At 38.0% G+C, this 23,188-nt stretch overlaps 1 protein-coding gene across 1 annotated transcript in view; it reads left to right on the top strand.

Moving 5' to 3' along the window:
- LOC149784636 (uncharacterized) overlaps positions 1–23,188 on the top strand; it is a 129,816-nt gene that overhangs the window by 14,486 nt on the left and 92,142 nt on the right. The window contains exons 2-4 of the mRNA XM_089932694.1: positions 18,795–19,373; positions 20,569–20,717; positions 23,008–23,176. Coding sequence (XP_089788820.1) covers positions 18,795–19,373; positions 20,569–20,717; positions 23,008–23,176 — 897 coding nt within the window. The remainder of the gene's footprint in view (positions 1–18,794; positions 19,374–20,568; positions 20,718–23,007; positions 23,177–23,188) is intronic.

Below are 23,188 nucleotides of genomic sequence, written 5' to 3' on the forward strand. Positions count from 1 at the left end.
ATGTGAAATTAATTCACGCGTTAAATGCCATCACTGATAAATCTTTCAAAGAAAAGTTAGCATCCTGGTTAATAAAATCTGCAATGAAAGGTAAATTAGCGCTAGGTGCTGGTATATAATGGAGTCGATTTATTATTCCCCAAAGGGATATTGGAGAGGTAGCGCAGCAATTAGTAAACTCGCTGAAGCAGCAAAAGTTACACGAGTTGCTGCTAAAAATTGGTTATCCAAGCAGGCAATATGGCAAATTTATCTACCGCGTCCTAAACAAATTCACTTTGCACATTTTGATGTTAGTGTGCCAAATGAAGTTCATCAGGCTGATATATTATTTCTGCCACATGATACTATTAAAATCCGAAGACGTCAAAACACATACAAGTACGCGCTAACTGTACTTGATGTTGCAAGTGGATACAAAGATGCGGAACCGTTAGCGACTAAAACAGCATCTGAGGTTGCTTCTGCGTTTGAACGAATTTATCAACGAGGACCTCTACAATGGCCGCATTTGTTACAAGTTGATCCTGGCAAAGAATTTCAAGGTGCAGTATCATCACTGATGAAACAACATAACGTCACCATCAGACGAGGGCATACTGAAATTCACCGTGATTAGGCAATTGTTGAGCGATTTAATCGAACACTTGCTGAGCGGTTATTTGGATATCAGTACGCGAAGGAATTCATTCAGGATACGAGATCTCGTGAATGGGTTGCAAGATTACCAGGTGTGATAGCTGCGCTAAATAATGAAATAACTCGAACAACCAACATAAAACCTGCCATCGCGATCACAAAAAAATATATACCCGTGCAACGTGATTCTTCAGCTCGGCCAATACTGGGTAATGTCACTGTGAGATATTTATATGAACCAGGTGAACTTGAAGGCGGTAAAAAAAGAGCAACTGATCCTATCTGGAGTATTACCGCACATAAGATATCTAACATAACAAGATCGTCAGGCAGACCAGCAATCTACAGGTGGGATGCAACTGCTCCTCAACGTGGATTCACACGTGAGCAATTACAAGTAATTCCCGAGGACACCCAATTACCACCGCGATCACTTAACTAGCACCAAGGGTGCCTGCACCCAAGGCGCTGGCGCCTCTACGTCGATTACACTCAAGGCAGGTCAGCATCACATTATCACGTGTATGACCGCGGCTGTTATCTTTTCTATCTACGGTGAATTGTCTTGGATTATTACTTGAATACTGCCATAGCATTATACAATTACAACTCGCACAGTGATTATTCTGCTGTTGTTTCAGCGTAACAACGAAGTCATCATCGAGGTCAAAATCGCGATTATTTTTTTTGTGACTCTGTTTGTAACCAGCAAGTTTTTTTCTTATTATGTCACTGGCGACTGTGTCGCTGTTGTTTTCAGACTCATCCAAGACAATTCTTCGCAGTTGAGATATTCTTCTGACTCTGGACACAGCTAAGTAAACTAAATTTGACCATTCGATGCGGTTGTCAATGATCCAGACAGTTGTATCACTGATAGTTAGTCCTTGAGATGAATGTATCGTCATTGCGTATCCTAGCGTCCACGGGGATTTATTCATTTTTAGTGCATCTTTGACAGCATTAAATATAAACTAGCACAATATCATTCAATACTAAATTCTGTTTCCTTGACTCTGTCCCCGGAATATCAACATCTATATTTTGTAACTGTGTATCAGCTGGTCTATAACATAACGGCACTGGCAGCATTGGAAACTTTTCTTGTTGTAACTGAAATAACTGCTGTTGAAGTGTGTCTCTGACTATCTTTCTACTTGTCGCTATCAAATCGTCTGGTTTCCACGTTTTCCAAAAGTCGCTCATTGAAGTTTCAGGAATCATCTCGCGCATAATTTCGCATTGAATTTTATTCGGTTGTAATCTGATTAATGTTTTAAATTCCTTCAACGTTGCATCAAGTGCTCTATGATCATCAGACACTTCTTCGTAATAATCAACAAAATCCCTCAGCCAATCATGTGGAGATGGCCCAATAAAAGGTGGTGGCTGACCGTGATCGCCGCACATTATCACTGCAGTATTTGCTGTTAGCAGCCAATTCAGGAACAATTTTAATGTATCTGACGGTACCGTACATATTTCATTCCAAATTATTTTCCCAGGAATATATTTTGTTCCCATTTGATCTGACGTCCATACACCGCTGCTGTATTTGAAAAAGCTGTGATAAGTGCAAGAATTGACTCCTCGTTGTTTCATCTCCCTGGCGAGCCTGTGTGTAGGTGTTAGCACAATCATATCTGAATTTCGAAATAATTCAATCGCTCGAGTTGTCTTACCAGACCCACCCGGCCCGTTCAAATAAACAGTTTTGTGTCTAGTGATTGGATCATACACAGATGGTGCGTTCGACATTTCTGATAATTCTGATTTACAATAATCATCCTTAATTGTGACATCAGCGGATTCACAATATTCATGTAACATCTCCGCTTTTATTCTCCATGAACTCCATGATTCATCGTAAAAGTCTTCGACACCCTTTGTAAAACGAGCCAATGATTCTAAATATCTGCTACTGATATAAAATGAATCCGTTGCAACTCTAACTGCGGTGTCAGGAAATCGATTTATAATTGATAGCAAATTTATAGAAACATAAGCTAGCATCGAAGATCTTAAATGTGTGTATTGAGGAGATTCTCCGTCGATATAACTTACAATTGTGCCCAACTTTTCCCCGTTGGACAAGTAAGCATCCTCCCGATTACAAAATATATCTCTCGCAACGTCGTCAGCAATTATAAAATCGAGTTCAGCATCGTCGATAATCAGCCGCGAGTGATGTAGTTTATGATCATATGCACCACCTTGAGTAAATTTACCGATTATTCTTCATCCGAGATCTTTTGCTATTTTTTCACTATTGCTAAGTTTGATCTTAAGAATTTTAGGGGCCTCACCGAGAATGACATCCATGGGAGTATTTGGACTCTCTCGTGCATACTCGCTAATGACATCGTCTACACTGATACGCTCCGGTGTTGGTAACCAAACTGAGGTATGCGGTCAATATGATATGATTGCTTCACTGACAGTCAATGATACCAGTATTCGGCTGTCGCGCATATATCGCAATAACACTATTGGTGCCCAGCGCTTTTCACTGAAGTGTCTGCCAAACCAAACATAACAGCACGGATGAAGTCCCACGGAAAATTCAAACGACGTCACACGGGCAAATCCTGTCAGGTCAAAGTCGGGTAAAGAGCCATTTATAGCAACTCGTGTCATCGAGTTCGTGGGATGTCCAAATCGCTTAAAGTATTCGCGTCACTCGCCCATCCCGAGAAAGCTTCCCAGGTACCAAGCAATCATATCCACGGAAATCATATCGCGGCGGTCATACCGGGTATTCCACAGCCCGCCGTGCCTGTACTCGACACAACTCAATTGTATGTCCGAAAGAAACTTACTTCGTGTTGGTATCCACGAATTTCTTTCTCTGGCAGCGTGGGCGACAAAACTTGGAACTGTAAAACAATTAACCAATAACTGTTCAGTGTTTTCTTTCGTATATTTCTCTGCGAGTTTTTTCATTTGTTGTTGCAACAACTCCGTCCGGTATAATTCACCGTTGGGTTTTACGAATTGATCATACTCGGAATCTTCGGAACTTTTAAACAACTACATTGATACAGTGTCGGTTTTGCTTATCTGTTTGATAAAGTCAAATATGTTCCCGTCGGAAAACTCCAGGGGGTAATATTTCACAACACGATCCCGTGGAAATATTGTAACCGCGTTAGTCCAAGCGTGATTTGTATAACACTTCCTATGTTATCGTTGTTACGGTTATGGGAAATCTTAATGCGCGCTCTAGCTCGGCAACATCGTTCATTGACGCTCCTGTGTGTTTGACCCGCTCAGCCCACACTGTTATTTTGGACTGTCTTAACGCAGTCAGACCGTTTCCGCGCATCGAATTTTTAAAATGTTCCATTACTCGCTCGGCTACACAATTCAGCGTCAACGACGACCTCATCGGGATGAATTTATCAGTTTTTGTTTTTTTTATCGGATAGATTCCATAAATGACCGCGGTCACAGGATAAGCTCTCGCGCAATATGGTTTATCAATCCCGGTCAGTATTCCTGGTCTACAACCACTACTTAACAGAATGGTTTTTCCGCTAACAAGAACAGGATCACGTTTGTCACGGATAATCCAGGTATCGGAATCTGCTTGCACAATAAATTTTATTTTAAAGAAATATTTTCGACCACCTTGATTGAGATAATCGATAATCGTTTTCGCTCGTGCATCATTCATTGTAACATCAATGACATTGCCTCTGTCAATGTCGCGGATTATTTTAAATGACGACCACACGTGAGATGCGCCATCGTTGCGGAATTCTTTTTTGGCATTCCTGATAATATTAAACAGATCAGTCAGGGCTCGTCTCCGTGAATCAGGGGTTAGTCTGTCAAGATCAAATCTTCCAGTGCCAAACGCAGACAACCTCGAAAGCTCCTCCATATTATATTTAAGGCAAACATTTAAATAAGAAAATTATATATATGAATCAATGCAAGTGGCTTGGTACAAAATCATCAACTCGCTGTAATAAATCCTGCAGAGGTGAATTCTGTGGACAACATTTCCAAAGCGTCAGGCGGGGGAGTTTAGGGCCGATACCGTGTCTGCGATGTGATATTGGGGTCAGGGGTAAAACACAGTTATGTGTGGGCTGCGGAGGAAAGCGATACCGGGAACTCAAGCGATATTACAATAAAAAATTCAGCGACATATCCGAGCGCGATTATCTAAATAAGTTTTCAGACAAGTTATAAATTAGACAAATATAGTATTATATAAATGAGTCAAGAATTTGTCCCACATCCAACCATTGAAAACTATGAAGCATCCGGCGAGGGAATAGATAGGCACCATAGATTGAAAAAAACAGTTGGTGTCGTTGAAAATTCTGGCTATCTAAGATTTACTGCTGGAAAGAGACGTTATTATAATCATAGGTTTGTGCACGAGTGTTTCTTTGGGATAATCAAAGATGGTCTTGTGATCGATCACATCAATGGCGTCAAAACCGACAACCGTTTATCCAATTTAAGAGCTGTGACGCAAAGCGAAAATTGTAGCGATGGTAATACTGGCCGTAACAATAATAGCGCCAAGAAAGTTGTATCCATAAATTTAGATACAAATGAAGAAAAAATATTTCAATCAATATATGCAGCTGGCAGGTATTTTGGTATTTGTAGGGCTTCGGTTCAACGTGTTGCAGAAAATATATGTAAATCAGCTCTGTCAAAAAATAAGCAAAAGATTATTTTTCATTATCACTAAAATCCTCGGATTTTCAAACGGAGATAACTTCGTTAGGTATATCATGCAATTAGTTCCCTCCCCTTGTGCAATGTCATTACAGGTAACACAACGAGCAGACGGTTCTTTTGTGCACAAGGAAGTAAATAACTTCCCCTTAACCCAACAAAGTCAAGAATGATTTTATTCCTGACAAAGTCAGGGACAAAGGCGTAATTGTCTTTTCACAGATGAAATCTTTATTTTATTGTACTTGTTCGGGTTTATGGTTCATCTGTATTTTCCACATGATCATATTTAAGAAAAAAACCCCAAATAAAACATTTTAAACAAGTCACGCCCATCGCGTGAGCTATTTTTGAACTTCCAAGTATCAGTCAGTTTATAAACGATACGATCCTATTAGAAGACGGAGTCTTCAAAGTTCAACAGCAATCAATACCGTCTCGTCATATCCGCTCATGGCGGATGCTTTTTGCGTCCATCCAGGGGTTGATTTTGAGGGGATGTATTGCCCCGCTGTTGAGTGTAGAAAATGACTCAGTTAGGATAAGTACTATCTATTTGTGCCGTCCTTGGTTACTATATGTTGTGCTGTCCATCTGTCTGTACCGTCCTAGGATAAGTTATATAGTGTAAATACAATACTACTGTAAGCTTGCTAAAATGCGGTGGCAATTTAGAAGCTTTACAGATGTAAATAATATATGTTGTGTGTTGTCCCTGTATGAACCCGCTAGCATATCATCAGGTAAGCCTGGGGTTCACATGGGGAATGTCTCGTCGCTCGCAAACACACCCTCTGGGCCTTCTAGACTTATTTGACAGGTTAGGGGTTCACATGGGGGTCGTGTTTCCGCTCCTGAGTTTGGTAGGATGTCATATGACACCCTAGAGACTCAAGGAGATGTGGTGTCTATTTTTTTCTTTTAAATATATAAAAATATATATAAATATGAATTACGAAAATATCAATAATGTGATTGTTGCTATTAAAAAATTAGAAAAACAAGGATTTAATTTATCACTAAATTCTGAAACAATCATGTCTGATTTTGAATCTCTACATGAAGCTAAATGCGCAGGGGGTTATATTCTTCCTGTTCAGTATCGGTTTATAAAAAGAATTCAAAACAATTTGTATATAATCGCTGGATACCGTAGAAGAAGCACAAATAAATGAATTTGTTTCATTGTCTCGTGCAATTGAAAAGATTAGGCTGGCACTGGCGGCCGAGTATGAAATGAAGAAGATAATAAGTACCCGGGTAAGGAAGTTAAAGGATTGTATGTCCCTTGACGAAGTCAAGGACAGTGTCAGTGATGAAGTCAGCAACGAAATCATGGAAGTAAATACCGCACCTTGATTTCATCAAGGATAAAGTCGAGCATCAGGGAAGTAAATACCTCACCTTGATTTACCTAAATTGAAACTAAAAAAACATATATCACTTTTTTTTACTTCCTTGACGAAGTCAGGGTGATTTCATCAGCGTGATAAGTCAGTGGGGTTTAATGCAGTAGTGTGCATAATTGAGAATTTGATCTCTGTCACATGCAATTGAAATAATATGCTTGCGTCTGAGACTATCTAACTTTTGCTGTGTTAGTAAGAAATCTTCGTCTCCGTATTCATCAATAAGCAATCTAGCGTTAATTTCTTCTTGTGTAAATGCAGCCTTGACTGCTTGCTCGAGTGCTTGTTTGTCATACACAAAAACACCGGTGTGGTGGTACATATTTAAGATATAAATTTAAGATCTAAATACACGTATATATTCAAGGATTTGATGTATACCGCAATGCGCGATCGCAATATGATCTTTTTTCTAATACTTGAAGTTGGTTATCAGTCAGTATAAAATCGTCATTCCAGTATATATCAATGATTATTTTTTCCGGGGTAACTTTTCCGGTTCTAACAGCGCTATCAAGAAGTTCTTTATTATGTATAAAATATTTCATGTGGTGATACATTATATAATACTTGCTTGATTAATTGTCAGTAAAAAAATATTTTTTTTACTAAATTCGCATGATTTTTACTAGTAAAGTACCCTTCTGGGTTGAAAAATTAGACGATTTCTGTGATTTTTACTAGTAATTACCCTATCAGGGTTGAAAAATTAGACGATTTCTGTGATTATTACTAGTAAATATCCCATAAATGCCGTGAATTTGTCAGTGTTGCAGAAAATATATATATTTTTTTTGTTTAAAATAATTTATTGAAATATATTTTATGTTGACGGTGACATTACTGCTATCGTCGTCGTCGTCAGTGACATCATCAGTGACATCAGTGCTATCATCATCAGTGACATCAGTGCTATCATCATCAGTGCTATCATCAGTGACATCAGTGCTATCATCATCACATTTTTTCTTCAGGGACATTATTATAATATAATATTATTAATTGAAAAGGCTTGGAAATCGTCAGGATTGAAAGTCTTAAGACTGAAAATCGTTTTACGATGAAAGCCCTTAGGATTTCACCCTGATTTTATCAGGAGACTAATATGTAGTGTTTCATTTTGCAAATCAAAAGGATTTCCACGCTGGTCTGTCAGCGCGAAATTTATTTTGGTCAGCCATGGATTATGACATCGTAGATAGACCTGATTGATTGGCTCTTGCACGATTAGAAATCCAGGTGGTTCTTTCGGAGTAAATGAATAAAGAATAAATCCTTGCCGGGCTTGATTTGATACTCTCGTGTCCGTGCTGTAACTGCCATCGATGACATCACACACAAGATTGACCGCGACCACTTCAGTGATGTTTACGATGCCCAGGGATGCATGCCGGCTGTCACTTGAAGTACTATTGTCGTGTCTGAGGATAGTTGGCTCCGGTAGTGTTTGCCTGTATTGTGCAATAAGATCATCAAAGGACTCATCGATAGCATCAGTGACAGATTTTCTCATCGCGGGCACGTTATACCTGGGAAATTTAAAATTCGGCAACGTGGCTGTTGTCAACGAGTAGGCATCTAAAAATTGTTGTTTATGACGATCTTTATCATCGGTGTAATTAATTGTTTCCTGGACTACAACCCAATTCGCATATTCCATGTCGGAGGCAAGTTGATTTAATATTTCGATTTGTTTGATAATTTCGCTACGTGGTGATTGTTCTTGGAACAGCTGCCGTAGTCGCGCTAGCTGTGTTTTATGCTCGCGATTGATTTGTTTAAAATATTCGATGATATCTGCCAGGTTAAAAGACCCTCCAAAATGACTATACAAACTCTTTGGATAAAAACCTGGCAGTTTGGTAATCCCTGAAAGGAAATTGTGAATGTCGTTAGTTGTTGTGTCATAAGTCCTACTATACAACCATCGAATATAGTCTTTATCGCCAAAATAAATATCGGTAATTGCCGGCAACACGTGTTTGTTGTCATCCGGACGATGTTTTGTTTTTAACCCAAATAGATAGTCTAATTCCGTGATATGACTTACTGTCAGTGACATAATCAGATTTCACTGGGGCTGGCAGTATTGGTCGTGCTGGTAGAGCGACTTCAGGCCATCCTAACACTGTTCTGATTGAACTGTTGTATATATCCACGGCGTAGTCTGGGGTGTTTATTTCGATCACGGATGACAGCGTTGGCTCATGAACAGTTATTTCTATTTTTGATTCCTTCCCGGTGATTTTTTTTATTCGACGTTGTAATTCCCCGTTGATCTCTTCAATCTGATAAGACCCGGTTGGTAACCCAATGACGTTCCAGTCTGGGTGCCATCGGTGTTACTTTTATATGCAAACACAAACGAATTATTTGCTGGCAATCCACCAAACGATTTTGATCTGATATTGGGCCAACTGTGATATACTCGTAATTGTGCTAACGCGATCTCGCTTACTGGAATTGCAGTTGGAAAATTAATACTAAATTCTGGCTTAGTTGAGGTTACTGTTAACAAAGATGTTCGCGACGGGCTTGTATTTGTGACTATCTGCTGAAGTAATTCTGTCATTATTTATCTGCTGTCATTTCAAATTGAGGTTCTTTTTGTAATCGTTCTACGCGGTTGCCATCTGCACGAATTCGGAATCTGATATTGTTGTATCGTCAAGACTGGATGATATCAGCGCAGACAATTTCGAGTAGGTGCTCGTGGCCGTGCTGTTTAACTTTTTATACTCGTGCAATTTTGTTAGCGCACACGAGGATATTGTTTTCACAATAATATTAGCAACTCCTGCAATTGTCGTTATGTTGAAACTGTAATTGTAATCGCGATTGCAGTTGTCACTGGTGTCAGCGCTGATAACAACACACCCGTGGATGCAACTATCGCTGACACCGAATATACCATTGTGTCTAACACGGTTACACGCCGCTTATATTTTTTTACCTTTGTTGTATATTCGTTGATGGTATTTTTTAACTCTGACTGCCATTTGCGTACCTGATCATATCTGTATTGCTGCGCTGTTGTCGGTGACTGCATCACTGTCGTTGTCATTTATTATTTTACGCAGTAACCAATTGAGGCGTTTCAGCTACAAATTCCAAACACCACCAGTAAGATGTTGCGGTTAATTTCTTGTTGGCGGATTCCAGTATAAATGTTTCTTCAGTTACGCTATTTAATATGATAGTCACAACCCCGGAATAATTGTCGGTGGAATGTCTCCAGGGATATGTTGTGAAGATTTCAAATTTAGCGGCACTGAACACAGACAGTCTGTACACGCCAGTGACAGTTGCTGTATATTTGATAGCATTATTTTGTCGGGACCATGTTGCAAATCCAGATGATATCGTGTATACTATGTTGGTAATATGCCCGGGAGTTACTCCAGTGGGGACTTTAATCAAACTGGTTTTGTTAACGATCTCAGGAATCCCCGATACGATATCCTGCTGTGTTTGTTTGATCGTGTCAGTGTTGGTCTTGATATCAGAAAGCTTCATATCAACGGCATGCGGAGTACCAAAGAACTCATCCATGGTCTCATTGGTTTTTCTAAAGTTTCTACGGAGATTTGTAAACGCGTTTACATGAACATCATACTCGGCTTGGAACGTTGTTAGTTTACCGTCAAAGGCGCTAGCGCTTGCGTCAACATATTGTTTGTTTGCGGCATCTTCCGTCGATGTTGGATCTCTTAAAACAGTTATTTTGTTGCCGTTCATGCTGAGTTCACCTGTCATTGTATAACCGGTATTTTTTAGGTGAGTAACGAGTATGCCTCCGACGGTTGTAAATAACGCGTCAGCATATTTTTTGTTTGTGGCATCTTCTGCCGATGTTGGATCCGCTAACACAGTTATTTTGTTGCCGTTCATGCTGAGTTCACCTGTCATTGTATCACCGGTCTTTTTTTACAGCAACGCTGCGCATATCATCTCGCAACGCCGCGATTGATATCAGCGAATCCCGGATTTTTCCGCTATCAGTGAACACAGGGATGTTACCCGGAGTAGCTCCAATACCCTACGAATTATTTCATGCCATTTGATATCGCTGGTTTTTAGTTTTCCGTGCCGGTCTTGAAAAATAACAACCTCATCTGGGTCTATCCCGGTCAGACTTAAAAGATTATCGATTTCATCTTTGGTCACATATTTTGAAAAACCCGCATCAGCGCGTTTTTTTTGTCTTTGTTTCGAGAAGAGATCTTCCATAGATATCAATCATTATTTGATAGGAAACTGTTTAAATTGACCCGTGGTATACTCGTGCACAACTTTGTGAGGTGGTTTGGTTGACGCTGATATCTCATCAAGAACATTCAATACTTGTTGGCTACATATCAGAGGATCGGTCAGTGTTTGTGTTGGCAACGGTGAGTACCACACTTTTGACCCTGACCCTGACTTTGTCCCTGTCCTTGACAGGGGGATATTTTTTGTATACTGGAGAAATTCAACTGGCGGCGCTAACCCATACGAAACGAAATAGATAATTCCACGTGGATCCTGGACCATTGCTGTTATCAAGATTAATAATTCCAGTTTGTGGATTATTCGGTTGTCGTGGTAGCTGATCTCGCATAAAGACACCTCTGAAATTTTTTATATTGTTTAACAGCATCGAGCAAATCAAAATTGTACATCGGTGTGGTTTTCAGAACCGTTTTGGGTACCATGATTTCGGAGTTCCTGGAAGTCTTAGCCCGCGTCCCTTTTTTTTGTATCCTTTCCCTGTGGCTTTCTTTAGTGCCATTCCAGCAGCGGTTCCAACAGCTCCTAACGCGGCAGCCTTAGCAACTGCGGGGGCAGCAGCAGCTATCAGTGCTGGTATCGCGGCGAGAAGAGGAAATATACCACCGGTTTTAATCATGTCCTTGACAGCTGCAGGAGAGAAATCAAGTTGAGTTCCAGTCGTTGCTTGCTTTGCTTTATTGAAATGTTTTAGTTGGGTTTTAGTTAATGACAGTTTGTTTGGACCGCCCATTAGCTGATCGTGTTTTAGTGTTATTTTTGTCCCACATGTGCTCGCGTTCTTCGATTGTAATTTCTTAGCCTGACCAGGAGTCAGAGTGACATTAACGTGACTGTATGACATTTTTTATAATAAACGCGATTGATCTAATTGTTACATATCTTCGGAAAACAACAAGTTTTCTACTGGTGCATCAACGAATCTCATTCAGCCGCCAGCACCTTCAAGCAGCATTGTTTTATCGGAAAGTATAACAGCGATTGCTCTGTAATTAGCTATAGCGGCTGTTCCTGCTGGTGGCGGGTCTTTATTCACGATAGCCCGAAAGTGTATATCAACGACAGACTGTCTGGTTAAATCAAGAAGCTCCAGCGAGAAGTAATAGATTGGATAAAGAGATATAAAATCCAACTGTGATATTTGCAAACCAGTATCAATATTTAGATCGCGCGCTAGATATTTTGTCAATCGTTGATATGCACGTGCAACATGGTTGTTACCAAAATGGAACATTATATTCTCGGATGGTTCTTGATGTCCGTTTATTCTCAGAGAAACGTCAGTGATACCAAGTTGATCAAATATCATATGCGAACGTGTCTGCGAGTTTACCCGTGCAACGTCCTGAAGAGCAATAAAAATATGTCGCGGCGTGGCAACCCCTTGCTGTGATGCTATATGCCATGTAAATAAACCATTAACAGCACTTTGCATACTATCTGTGGTTGTTGTAAGCCACGATAGCAGCATTTTACCACCTTGATCCATAAAAGAAAGCAGTCGTGGTTCTTCAGTAATTGAAGGAGTCATTACCGGCATCCACAGTGATAGTTTTGTTATGTTTACCCTACCAGGGTCACCCATAGGTCGCCATAGCGCATCATCATCGCTGACTTTTCTAACAAGCGTGACCGTATGTTTTGCTCCAAAAATTACCTTTCTGACATCTCTGCAAAATCCAAAGATGTGCGACAGTGGAATCGCACAAGAAAAATTTCTACGATCACCTTTCAGCATTTGTCTACGTGCAGCGAAACCTAAATTAAATTCTGCATTAGCGCCATGAACCACCGGCCATACATCAGCGTCGGCGTTATTGGCAAAGTTTCTTGGTCGTCTAATATTGTACGGATCACTGTTAGGAAAATTAGAAGTGTCCTTGGCAAACATCATTGATGGACCAGCTGATCTTGTATAATCATCAGAATATCTTGCTAGACCAATTATTGTTGTGGCAACATCAACATCCTTGTAAATAGATTCAATATTTTTTTCCATCAATGCTGTAGATAGCACTATCAAACAGGGCTATAATTCCGTTATTGACAAAACCGATTTTAACATCAGGTCCGTAGGCTGTTTCATCTGCTTTTACAATTTCTCCTTCTACTTCAATGAATGCTTCAGCGGGCAGGAAATATCTACTTGTATCCTGGACCTGAAGTTCAATTTGCCCCCCTCGTTGATCTGGGGTTCGTGCGTCATAAGAATAATACTGATAATCATGCACCGATTCATTTTTAAGGACCGGCTCGTCTATGTCGAATGCTGGGTCGGATTCCCGTTTAAACATTTTATTATAAAAGCTATCGTCTAAAACGAAGACCACTTCCCGCCACCAAACTTGTATTCATTTGTCCCGGACCTTGTCCAGGGGCTATTAGCGATGCAAGTTTTTGATTTGCGGCTTCATTTATTGCTTTACTAACATCTGCGGACATATCTGCGGTGACTGGTAATTTTACCGGCGGTGGTTTTCTGCGTATTAATCGCGCTAGTCTGTCCTTGATTGCCAAGAATGCTTTACTGGCAGCACTACCAACAGCGCCGGTAGCTTTATCTTTAATAACGTCAATAGCTTTCATTGATAATTGTTTTGCGATCGGTATTGCTTTAGGTGGCATTCTCGCGAATAAACCCCTGACAACATCGCCGAGTCCATTTCCACAAGTCATTCTGTATAAGGGTCCTCGTGAATTTACAACCCTGACCATGACTGACCTACAATGGGAATTGTGTACGATCATTTTATTTAATTGTTATTTCTCTAATCGCGGAGACTTTCAGTCGCTGTCCATGAGTTCATCAATAAGTTCTTGATAGATGCTAGTATCCATGATGCCGCTGCGAAATAATCGCTGACAGATATCAGCCGCTTCATTAATGATTTCCGGAGAGTTGTTTCCGGCGCGTTTTCCTCCGATGAGAACTTCTAACCGTGATACATCATTGACGACGTTGTCAGGACAAGTAATTCCCAAACCACTGCCAGTAGCTAAAGTGTCAGATGCGTCAAAAAATTCTTCTGTTGTCCCTGTGTCTTTTTTAGATAAAGATCTCACTTTTTTAAGATACTTCTCTTTTTTAAGTTCCGGCGAAAGAGACTGTTGTTGTTCTATCTGTTGCAGAGGTGGAGGAAGTTGATAAGAAGGCCCCTGCTGGTGCGTTATTTGTTTCATTTTCTCTTTATAAAGGCTTTTTATTTTTTCATCAAGAATTCTGTATTCTAAATCATCATCTCTGGCCTGTTTTTTGTTTTTATATATGCGATACATCCACTTAATAAGATTGTCGTCGGTTACTTTTTCAAAGCCGGGTTTTAAGACACTAGACTTACTAAATATACTAGTTAATATTTTTTCAGGCAATTCTTTTTCTTTAGTTCTTTTAAGATCTTCAATAAAATCCCCCTAAATTTTGTAATTAGTCCAATATTTTCCTTTATTGGTTTAGACGCGAGTTCAGTACGAATTTGTTCAATGCCTTTAAGTATTTCTTCGCCGACGGGCGAAGGTTGAGCTGCAGCTATATCAGTTGGAAGATCTCGTAAAAGTTTTTTTGTTTGTTTGGTTCTTCTAGCAATTTTTTCAGTCTGCTCAGCGGTTTGTTTTAGCTCTGGAAGAATACCCTTTTCATCTCCTAATAAAGCTCTTTCAGTGATCGCCGCAGCTTTTTCAGTAGCTGTTGTGACGGGTTTAAATAATTCTTCTGCACCTGTCGCAATTTCAACTTGTGTTTGCTGCCGCGCTTGTAATTTTTGTCTTACACTATCTCGTACAGGAAGAAATTTTTTTTATTGCTTCTAGTCGCTCTCGAGCTAGTCTAGCGGAATGTGCTTCTCCGATGTTGGCCATTATTGTTAACTTAAATTTTTAATTTACAGCAGCAGAAATGGCGACGACAAGCAAACTCTGCCAGGACTTTTACAGAGCAGCAGAGGGGCTGAACATCCCCGAGAAGTTTTTGCAGCATAGACCCTTGTACGAGAAATAGTTGTAGCGTAGATATTTTCACGATATACCTCTTCCAAGTCAGCAGAGAAAGCTCATTCTGTGTTGTTTTTCTGAATGGAGGGTTTATTTTGTGAAAATAAGGTCTCTATCTAAAATGTCCTCGATGGGGGGGCTCTGTTAAGCAAAATATTTTGTAGGGTTCCCCCCCTCTGCTGCTACATCCATTAGGATTTCTGGTGTGACTTATGATAGCGTGATTGCGAAGACTGCATAAGTGAATAATCCTTTCGTGACAGGGTTTAAGAATTTTAACAAATCTGCCCTCGTTCGCCACAAGATATATGGAGAACACATTAAAACCCAAGACATTCTTTCGCAACAAAGAAATCAGTAAACTTGCCGAGACAATTGCGTTTATTGGATTACACAGTCGGGGGACATTGCAGATATTGTTGGTTTTTAACTTTGATGCAATAGAAGAAAGTCCTTAAAGTTCAAGTTTATCTTATTAGAAACAAGTTGAATCATTAGCCTCCTTGATTTTTGGATAAATTTGTTCCAGGACGAAGTACAATGAAACCGATGACAGTATACTTTTTATGACAGGCAGTAAATTGACTGTCATTCGGTTATAAAGATTTATTAGGCTTTTTGTATTGGCTTGTATGTAATATGTTGCTCTATAATATTGCTTCGAAAAGATTATAAGGAGACTGTTAAAAGTACAATTTTAAAAGAAAAATGAAATAAAATTATTTTTTGAATGGACAATGCATTTGTTTGTTAAATTTAATTGCGCATGTTGGTTTATTGGTATGTTTAGAGAGAGAGAGAGAGAGAGAGCGTATGGTGTGCAAGTTGCAATGTCCTATTTCAAGCTGAAAAAGTACGAGTTGGATGAAAATTTGTCAGTATATTTTTGACCCCCACATTTTTTATTTGACCCCCAGTTCTTACACCAAAGATTTTTTTTACCCTCAGTTTTACACTCCTGGGGGATACACTGATTTTAACCCTGCATGTATATTTGAGCTGACTCATTCTTTTCATCTTGAGTCCAATTATTTACATGAAATATGAAAGTTGCATCTAGAAGTATGCCATTAAAGGATAATTATGTTTGGTCATACATGACACTGCCATTTCTACTAATTGGATTATCTTTGCAATTAATGTGAATTGTGTGTCTATTACTGCATTTCATCTCCGTTACAGTAACTAAATATTCTATAACAAAACAGAGAATATAAAAAGAATAAATTCTCACCAAACTGGACAAATACACAAATAAATATAATAATGCTTAGTTCAAAATCTGGTTGTATTTTGTATGTTATCATAGTATAGTAAACCTTACTATATATACAAGTTTGAATTCTGTTACTTTACATAAGCACCATCCATGTTAATATTAATGTCAATGGATAACAACAAACCATACCAAGATATGCATTGTTAACTTACGACATTTTTAAAATTTCTTCTTCGTTGCTGTATTTTCATATCCATTACTGTATATTACAGTACATTACTGAAAATTACTGTGTTTAGGGAAACCAACTATGCAGTAAAATTGTAAAACAACTTTCTCACCCAGGGTCTAAACAATCAGAACTCTTAACAAAGACATCTGAAATATGACCTGGTCCTAGCACAAATGCTTTCAAGCCTATTTATTCTCCCCAGTGAAGTCTGCATCTGGCGGGGAAAATTCTATTGTTTCTGGGTAACAGCTACCTATAAAAAAATCCTCAAGCAAAGGTTGCATGGCATGTATACAAAATGCTATTAATCACAATAAAACTAAACCTTACCAGGAATTAATAACTGTGATTGAAAACCTACATGACCTATTATATTAGCAAAGTGTTCAAAAAATGAACATATGTCTAAATGGTCAAAATGTGCAATACAGTGAAAAATTAACTTTAAAAATGAGTAATATCATAAGGGACCTTTGAAACATGATAATGACATTGGTGTTCCAAATGTGCCAAATCTGGAAATGAGGGTGATTGTACCTATGATAAGTGTTCATCTATTTCACCTCACAACATAATGGATTTAAAGAGTTTAAATGATAATTTATGTTCATTTTATATTTAAGTATGGAATATACTCAATAATCATATCAACCAATTCTTGGTATGGGATAAATGTAGGTATTAATAAATAAATTAATATGATCAAAAATGTTGACAACAACCACCCACCTACAGTGTGCCATGTGGTACATCCATGAAGTAGGGGTACTAATATTAGTACAACCATCCACTCTGATTTACCACTGAAAGCTTTGTGATTATTGAAGTTTTTTTACAAGTACGAAAACTGAGGCTAGAGCTGATTATTAAATGTCACATTGCAAAGTCACTACAGTATTTATCAGATTATCTTGGAAACGATTAAGCCATCATGATTGAGCAGAAAACAGATTGACACATAAACATCAAGTAAAAATACCATGTTACAAGTTGATGAATAGAAATCAACATGACTGTCGATTTGATATCCCAGATATGAACAGATACTTTCAGTAAAACATCCCAAGGATTATGGTGATTTTGTTTCCTACTGGTACATATACATTGCATTCTTAACAACAAATTATTATTCCAACAGCTGAGTCCCTTTTCCAAATGAATGTAGTCATATTTTTGTAATATAAGCCTTTTATAAAGATTGATGCTGCTTGGTACAGCAGTGCCATTATCATGCTGCATTAAACTAGTCAAGATCATTAGCTGTGCTATATGGGAAATAAGGCCTTATTAGCCGAGATCAACTGCTTTAGCTTCATATGAAATGAATAGACCAACACAAATATGTGCTATGGATGTGTGTACTGTAGAATAAAGAAACAAGTGGCATTCTTGCATATTATGGATGTGCCTTTTAAACGTTTTGCCTTGTTATGTCCATTTTTTATTTGAAGGCTACTACAGCATATAAATTGCAAAGTATAAGGAAGAGTTATTATACACAAAATGATGCACCATCTAAAGATGGGGTGACTAGGAAAAGGCATTAATTAGGCAATGTTTTCAAAACAAACATGCATTGAATGCTTAATTGCTGTTGAAATTATGTTTGCATTAGTTAAACTTGTAATCAGCTTAATGATAAAGCGTTGTTTGCTATATAATTACTAATCGCTGACGTAGTCTTTTCAAGGGCAGTTATTGCTTACAACGAGTTTCTGTGTATGCATTTTATAAAATTAGAGCATCATTTTTAGACTTTAATTTCTAGCAGTGTTTACATTTGTTTGAGAGGTTTTGTTTCTTCTAAGTTCTTGTACAATCCTCATTTTTACATGTTTTTTATTTTGCTTTTTCTTGGTGCCATGTAGCAGTTATTGTACTGAGATGCTGTTTACATTACATTACTTTACATTACACACACACACACACACACATACATACATGCAAACATACATACATACATGCATGCACATATCATGCATACATACATACATACATACATACATACATATATCCATCCATCCATACATCCATACATACATCCATACATACCAATGGTAGTCTTAATGCATTGACTATTTTATTGTCAATCACTCCCTGTCAACCACTATGAAGTGGAGGTACACATGTACCAAAAGAATGTTGGTGTTGATTTGCTTGGTATCTACCCCACCACCACCACTACAGTATTTAAACTTGCAGTAGCATGGAGAGGCTTATCTGGCCCACCACATGTAGTGGAGAGACAAAAGATCATTGAAGTTGTATTTTTATTTTTCATTTCCAGATTGATTTTTTGTTGCAAAGCACTATTCAATTGTAATATATGTTCTTTCAGATTCAGAACAGGATTATAAACTACAGCGCCTTGTTAACGTTTTGAATGAGAATTACAAAACGAGTGAGAGCACTGCAGATCAGGAACAGGTTGCATGCTCTCCTCAACAGGAGAGAGTTGACCACACTCCAACTGTCACTGTTGCTGATGATAACAATGATACAGAGGTAATATATCACCGGGCTTTTCAACAGAATATTGGCCAGAATCTTTCATCTACGGCTAGTCTTCAAGAAGAACCACCTTCCACGGTAGATCAGAGTAATCGCACCCAGTCTGAAAATAACATGATGCCTGGAGAAAGTAATGCCACTGAAAGTCATAAGACAGATCCATTGAGGGAAATGTTAAAACTGTTGAAAGAAAATCCAGACAAAACAAAGCAGGATGTAAGAAAGTATGCACGTTTAACAATGTGGGACTTTGCAGGGCAGTATGCCTTTTACACAACACACCAGATGTTCCTGACAAGACGTGCCATTTACCTGTTAGTTTCAGATGTCAGTGGACAAATTACTGATATTGTAGAAGATGAGTTTTACTTTGACACTGAGGGCAAAGTGAAATGCAAAGTTCATGGTACGTGCTGGGCTTCGTCTCATCTTTAAATTCATTTATCTTGAATTTGACACAGATAAAAGATATTTTTCAATATACAAAAAATAATCACATTCGTTTGTACAACTGTAAACATTTCTTGGTTAAGATTGTAAGAACTCAGTTATATTTAGAAGAGAATTTTGAGTTGATTAAAGGATTGATTCCATACGGCTGATCTTGAAAAATTAATATAATAACCATATAATTGTCAGTTGCAACATAAAAGCATTTAAAGGAGATAAAACATGACATGCCAAGAAAGAAATGATTGATATAATTAATTATTAATTGCACCACAAAATGTGTCATTTTTGGCTCCAGATTTGATGCTGCTTTTATGATAGTAATATTCTTCTATGGTTAAGTAATTTCCTCCTGAACTATTTATTTCTTCATATTATTTTCATTCAGAAATAAGGACTTCAGGATTTTCCCCAACAATAGTATTTATATGTCACTCCACTGTTTTTCAGTTGTAACTGCTAACAATCAGCTGACTTACTGCTTAAAAATGTGTAATACCTACTTAACAGTCATTTCCTGTAAAGTCAGTTATTGTTGCGAGTACCTGTCTTTCCTAAATTTGAGTTTAGGCTTTTCATAATTTATTTTAAGCTGTGCAGATAAGCAGTAAGACCTCTATTTGTCTTGTATTTTGTGGCTATAGAGCCTTTAAATAAACTGGGAAAACAAAATGACCAGACAAGCTTAGACAGTGACACCTTGATTGATTGTCTGACAAACAGAAAACAATACATACATTTGAATCTTAGGAAAGCTTAGTTGGCAACATCTATATTGATTGCCTGCGAAAGAAATACTTTTTAAACTTGACTTGGTGACTTTTTCATTTTACTTCATTAAGATGTTTATTTGGCAGTTAAAAGGACAAATTAAAGACTAACTGATATATGAGATATATCAAAACTCTCACGATGACATCTGATTGAGTAGAGTTTGTGGTCACATTCTTTGATCTACTGGGAATGTCCGGCAAAAGCAGGAATTTCAGATTCTTTAGTTTTAAGTCATTTCATTCTGATACACATTCAATTAAGTCTGTCAAAAACTAAGTCAGTATTGTGTTAGTAAATATTTTGTCAGCCAGTAGATATACATGATTCTGTCAATGCTTTGAATGTTTATGATGTATTTTGTTTCTTGCCTTTTTTAGAGCTAGTTGAGATGTGGATGAATTCCGTACATTCCTGTGCACCACCTGAAACAGAAAAGTTGAATTCTGCACATTCCCCTACAACATCTTACACAGTCATCCCACCACCTGTGATTTTAGTGGGGACACATGTTGATCAAATTTCACAGGTATTTAATTTGGTCAATAACACATATCTACTGAATGTACAAACTGCAAATAATTGAGAGTGAGGAATGTGACAATCATTTCATTCCCATGGCTAGTGATTGTCACAAATCATTAAAACCTGCAGCTATAATTAGAGGAAGCTTTCAAAAATGTTCAGATTGTTTAATATGAATCCATGCAAGTTTTTGAAGTAATCAAGTAGAAGAATAAATATTAATGTTTCTTAATTAAAGCCGTAGCCTAAATCTATGCAAGGTTTCAAAGTTAAATAGTAGACTAATAAATATGGATATCTTCACATACACTAGTAAGCCGTAATGACCCCACCCTATGATAGAGCTCATACGTAACTAGAGTAACATCACTGGCTTGCCAATGCAAACCCACATACATTTTGCTACTCCCTGTAAACTACTTGGAGGCAATTACCTTGAAACTTCACATACTTGCTCATCTTATGGTCTAGATGGAATTAGATGAAAAGGATGCCACTCATATATCCAATATGGCTACCATAATAACCATCCTGAAAGTATTGCTATTACTATTATATCTTAGTGGATGGTCGTAGCATGGGGTGTTCACTCAAGGACTTTATTTAAAGCCTTGTTGGCCTTGACTGAAATTGGTACCATTCAGTTTCCAATATGGCCATGACAGCATTTGTCACAAATATGTTGTTATTGCTACTTCGTTATGGATGGGATGGTCATGTCAGCATCGGGTTTTCACTGAAAGACTTCTTATGATTTCTGGTTGTTCCTAGGTGAAACTGTGCCAATCTAAGGCCTTGTTGTCAATATTTTTTATGGGATGGTAAGATCAGTGTGGGTTTTACTAGAAGATTTCTTAGAATGTCTAGTTGGCACTAAATGTAAATGGTCTTTGTCTGATATCCAATTTGGCCTCAATAGCAGCCATTTTGAAAATCTTAGTATCATTACTTATTGGATGGTCTTATCAACATGTGATTTTGTTAAAAGACTTATTATGATATCTAGCTGATCCTAAAAAATAGTGCTGATCTAATATCCAGTATGGCTGTCATGGTAGCCATCATAAAAATCTTGTTATCACAACTCTGCATGACTAAAAACTAATGTTAGCATGGGTGTGTTTGTTGCAAGACTTCTTGGTTGATCTAGTTAGTCTCAAAGTAAAATGATGCTTATCTGATGTCCAATATGGCTATCACAGCAGTGTTCTTGTAAATTCTGTTAGTGATGTGTCTCCTGAATTGTGGTTATTGTTGTTGTTTACAGTTTAATGCCATTTTCCAGTGCATGATTGGTTATATATGGTGGCCAGTATAATGGTATATACATGGTGGCCAGTGTAATTTGTGGAGGAAGAACAACCAACTCATGGAAAGCTACTGGCAAGCTTTTTATGTGTCTACTCCCCTCAAAATTATTTGCTATATCAGCACAGGGTTTTTAACAATATACTTTTTATGATTCCTTGATGGTCCTACATGAAGAAGTGACTGTTGCACATGGAGTATGGCTTCCACAATGACTACCTTAAAAATCTTTATGTCCGTGCTCCCAGTTAATGGATGTTTATTATGACATGGCATTTTCACTAAAAGATTGTTAATAAAAACTACTTTGTAGCAAATAAAAAAGGTGCCAAGCTAATTTGTGTACCACATCAGCAAGCACAACATCTTGTCATCGATAAAGATTTTCAGAGATGATTTCAACACTAAGTGGTGAAATATAGGAAATAGTCTTGTCTTGAATTTGTACATAGTCATTCTTTATGTCTAGTACACTGCCATTCCATTTGAGGGACTCTTGTTATCAAAGTAAAGATTACTGACCAATTTTCTTTAGGCCCTTTTCTGCACAGTGCAAAATCTGGTATGCAGCTTGACTTCTTTGAGACCTTGACAGAAAATGAAAGCAATGTTTCACAGTTTTTAGCAGTGTTACAGCCCTTAAGTGACAGACCAACTTATTTGCATTCCCTTAATTATGATTGAATTTCAAATAAATTGCATAGCTAATATTGACCCGCCAACATTTCTTTCTGTGCCTTAATTCCTTTGAAGGACTTGTAGCAATCTTTCTGTGTTTTAGCTCGCTTGATATGAAACTATGCAACGCGATGTTGATGAATTGGAGTTTGCAGTGCTTAGTCTGCATCATCATTTAACAGAGATCTGACAATTGATATTTGGACCATCCCATTGTTTGTTTTTCATTCAGCAATTATCTAAATTATTATTATTGAATTTCATGTCAGGGAATATCAGTTACTAAATATTGTAATATTTTGTATCAGAGAAAATCAGCCATTAGGTGCAGTGAGGAATATAAACACTCCCATATAATGCAAACAGGAAAACAGCCAACATTGTCCATCAGCCAAGAGTCTTTACAGACATCTACTGAAAGGCTACAAAGAAAAAGAAGAGCAACGGATCAGGTCTTCTCTAGTTCCATTCAGAAAGGTATGCAGAATA

The sequence above is a fragment of the Sinohyriopsis cumingii genome, chromosome 14, assembly GCF_028554795.1.
Source record: "Sinohyriopsis cumingii isolate HCF-2022 chromosome 14, ASM2855479v2, whole genome shotgun sequence".
Taxonomy (NCBI): domain Eukaryota; kingdom Metazoa; phylum Mollusca; class Bivalvia; order Unionida; family Unionidae; genus Sinohyriopsis; species Sinohyriopsis cumingii.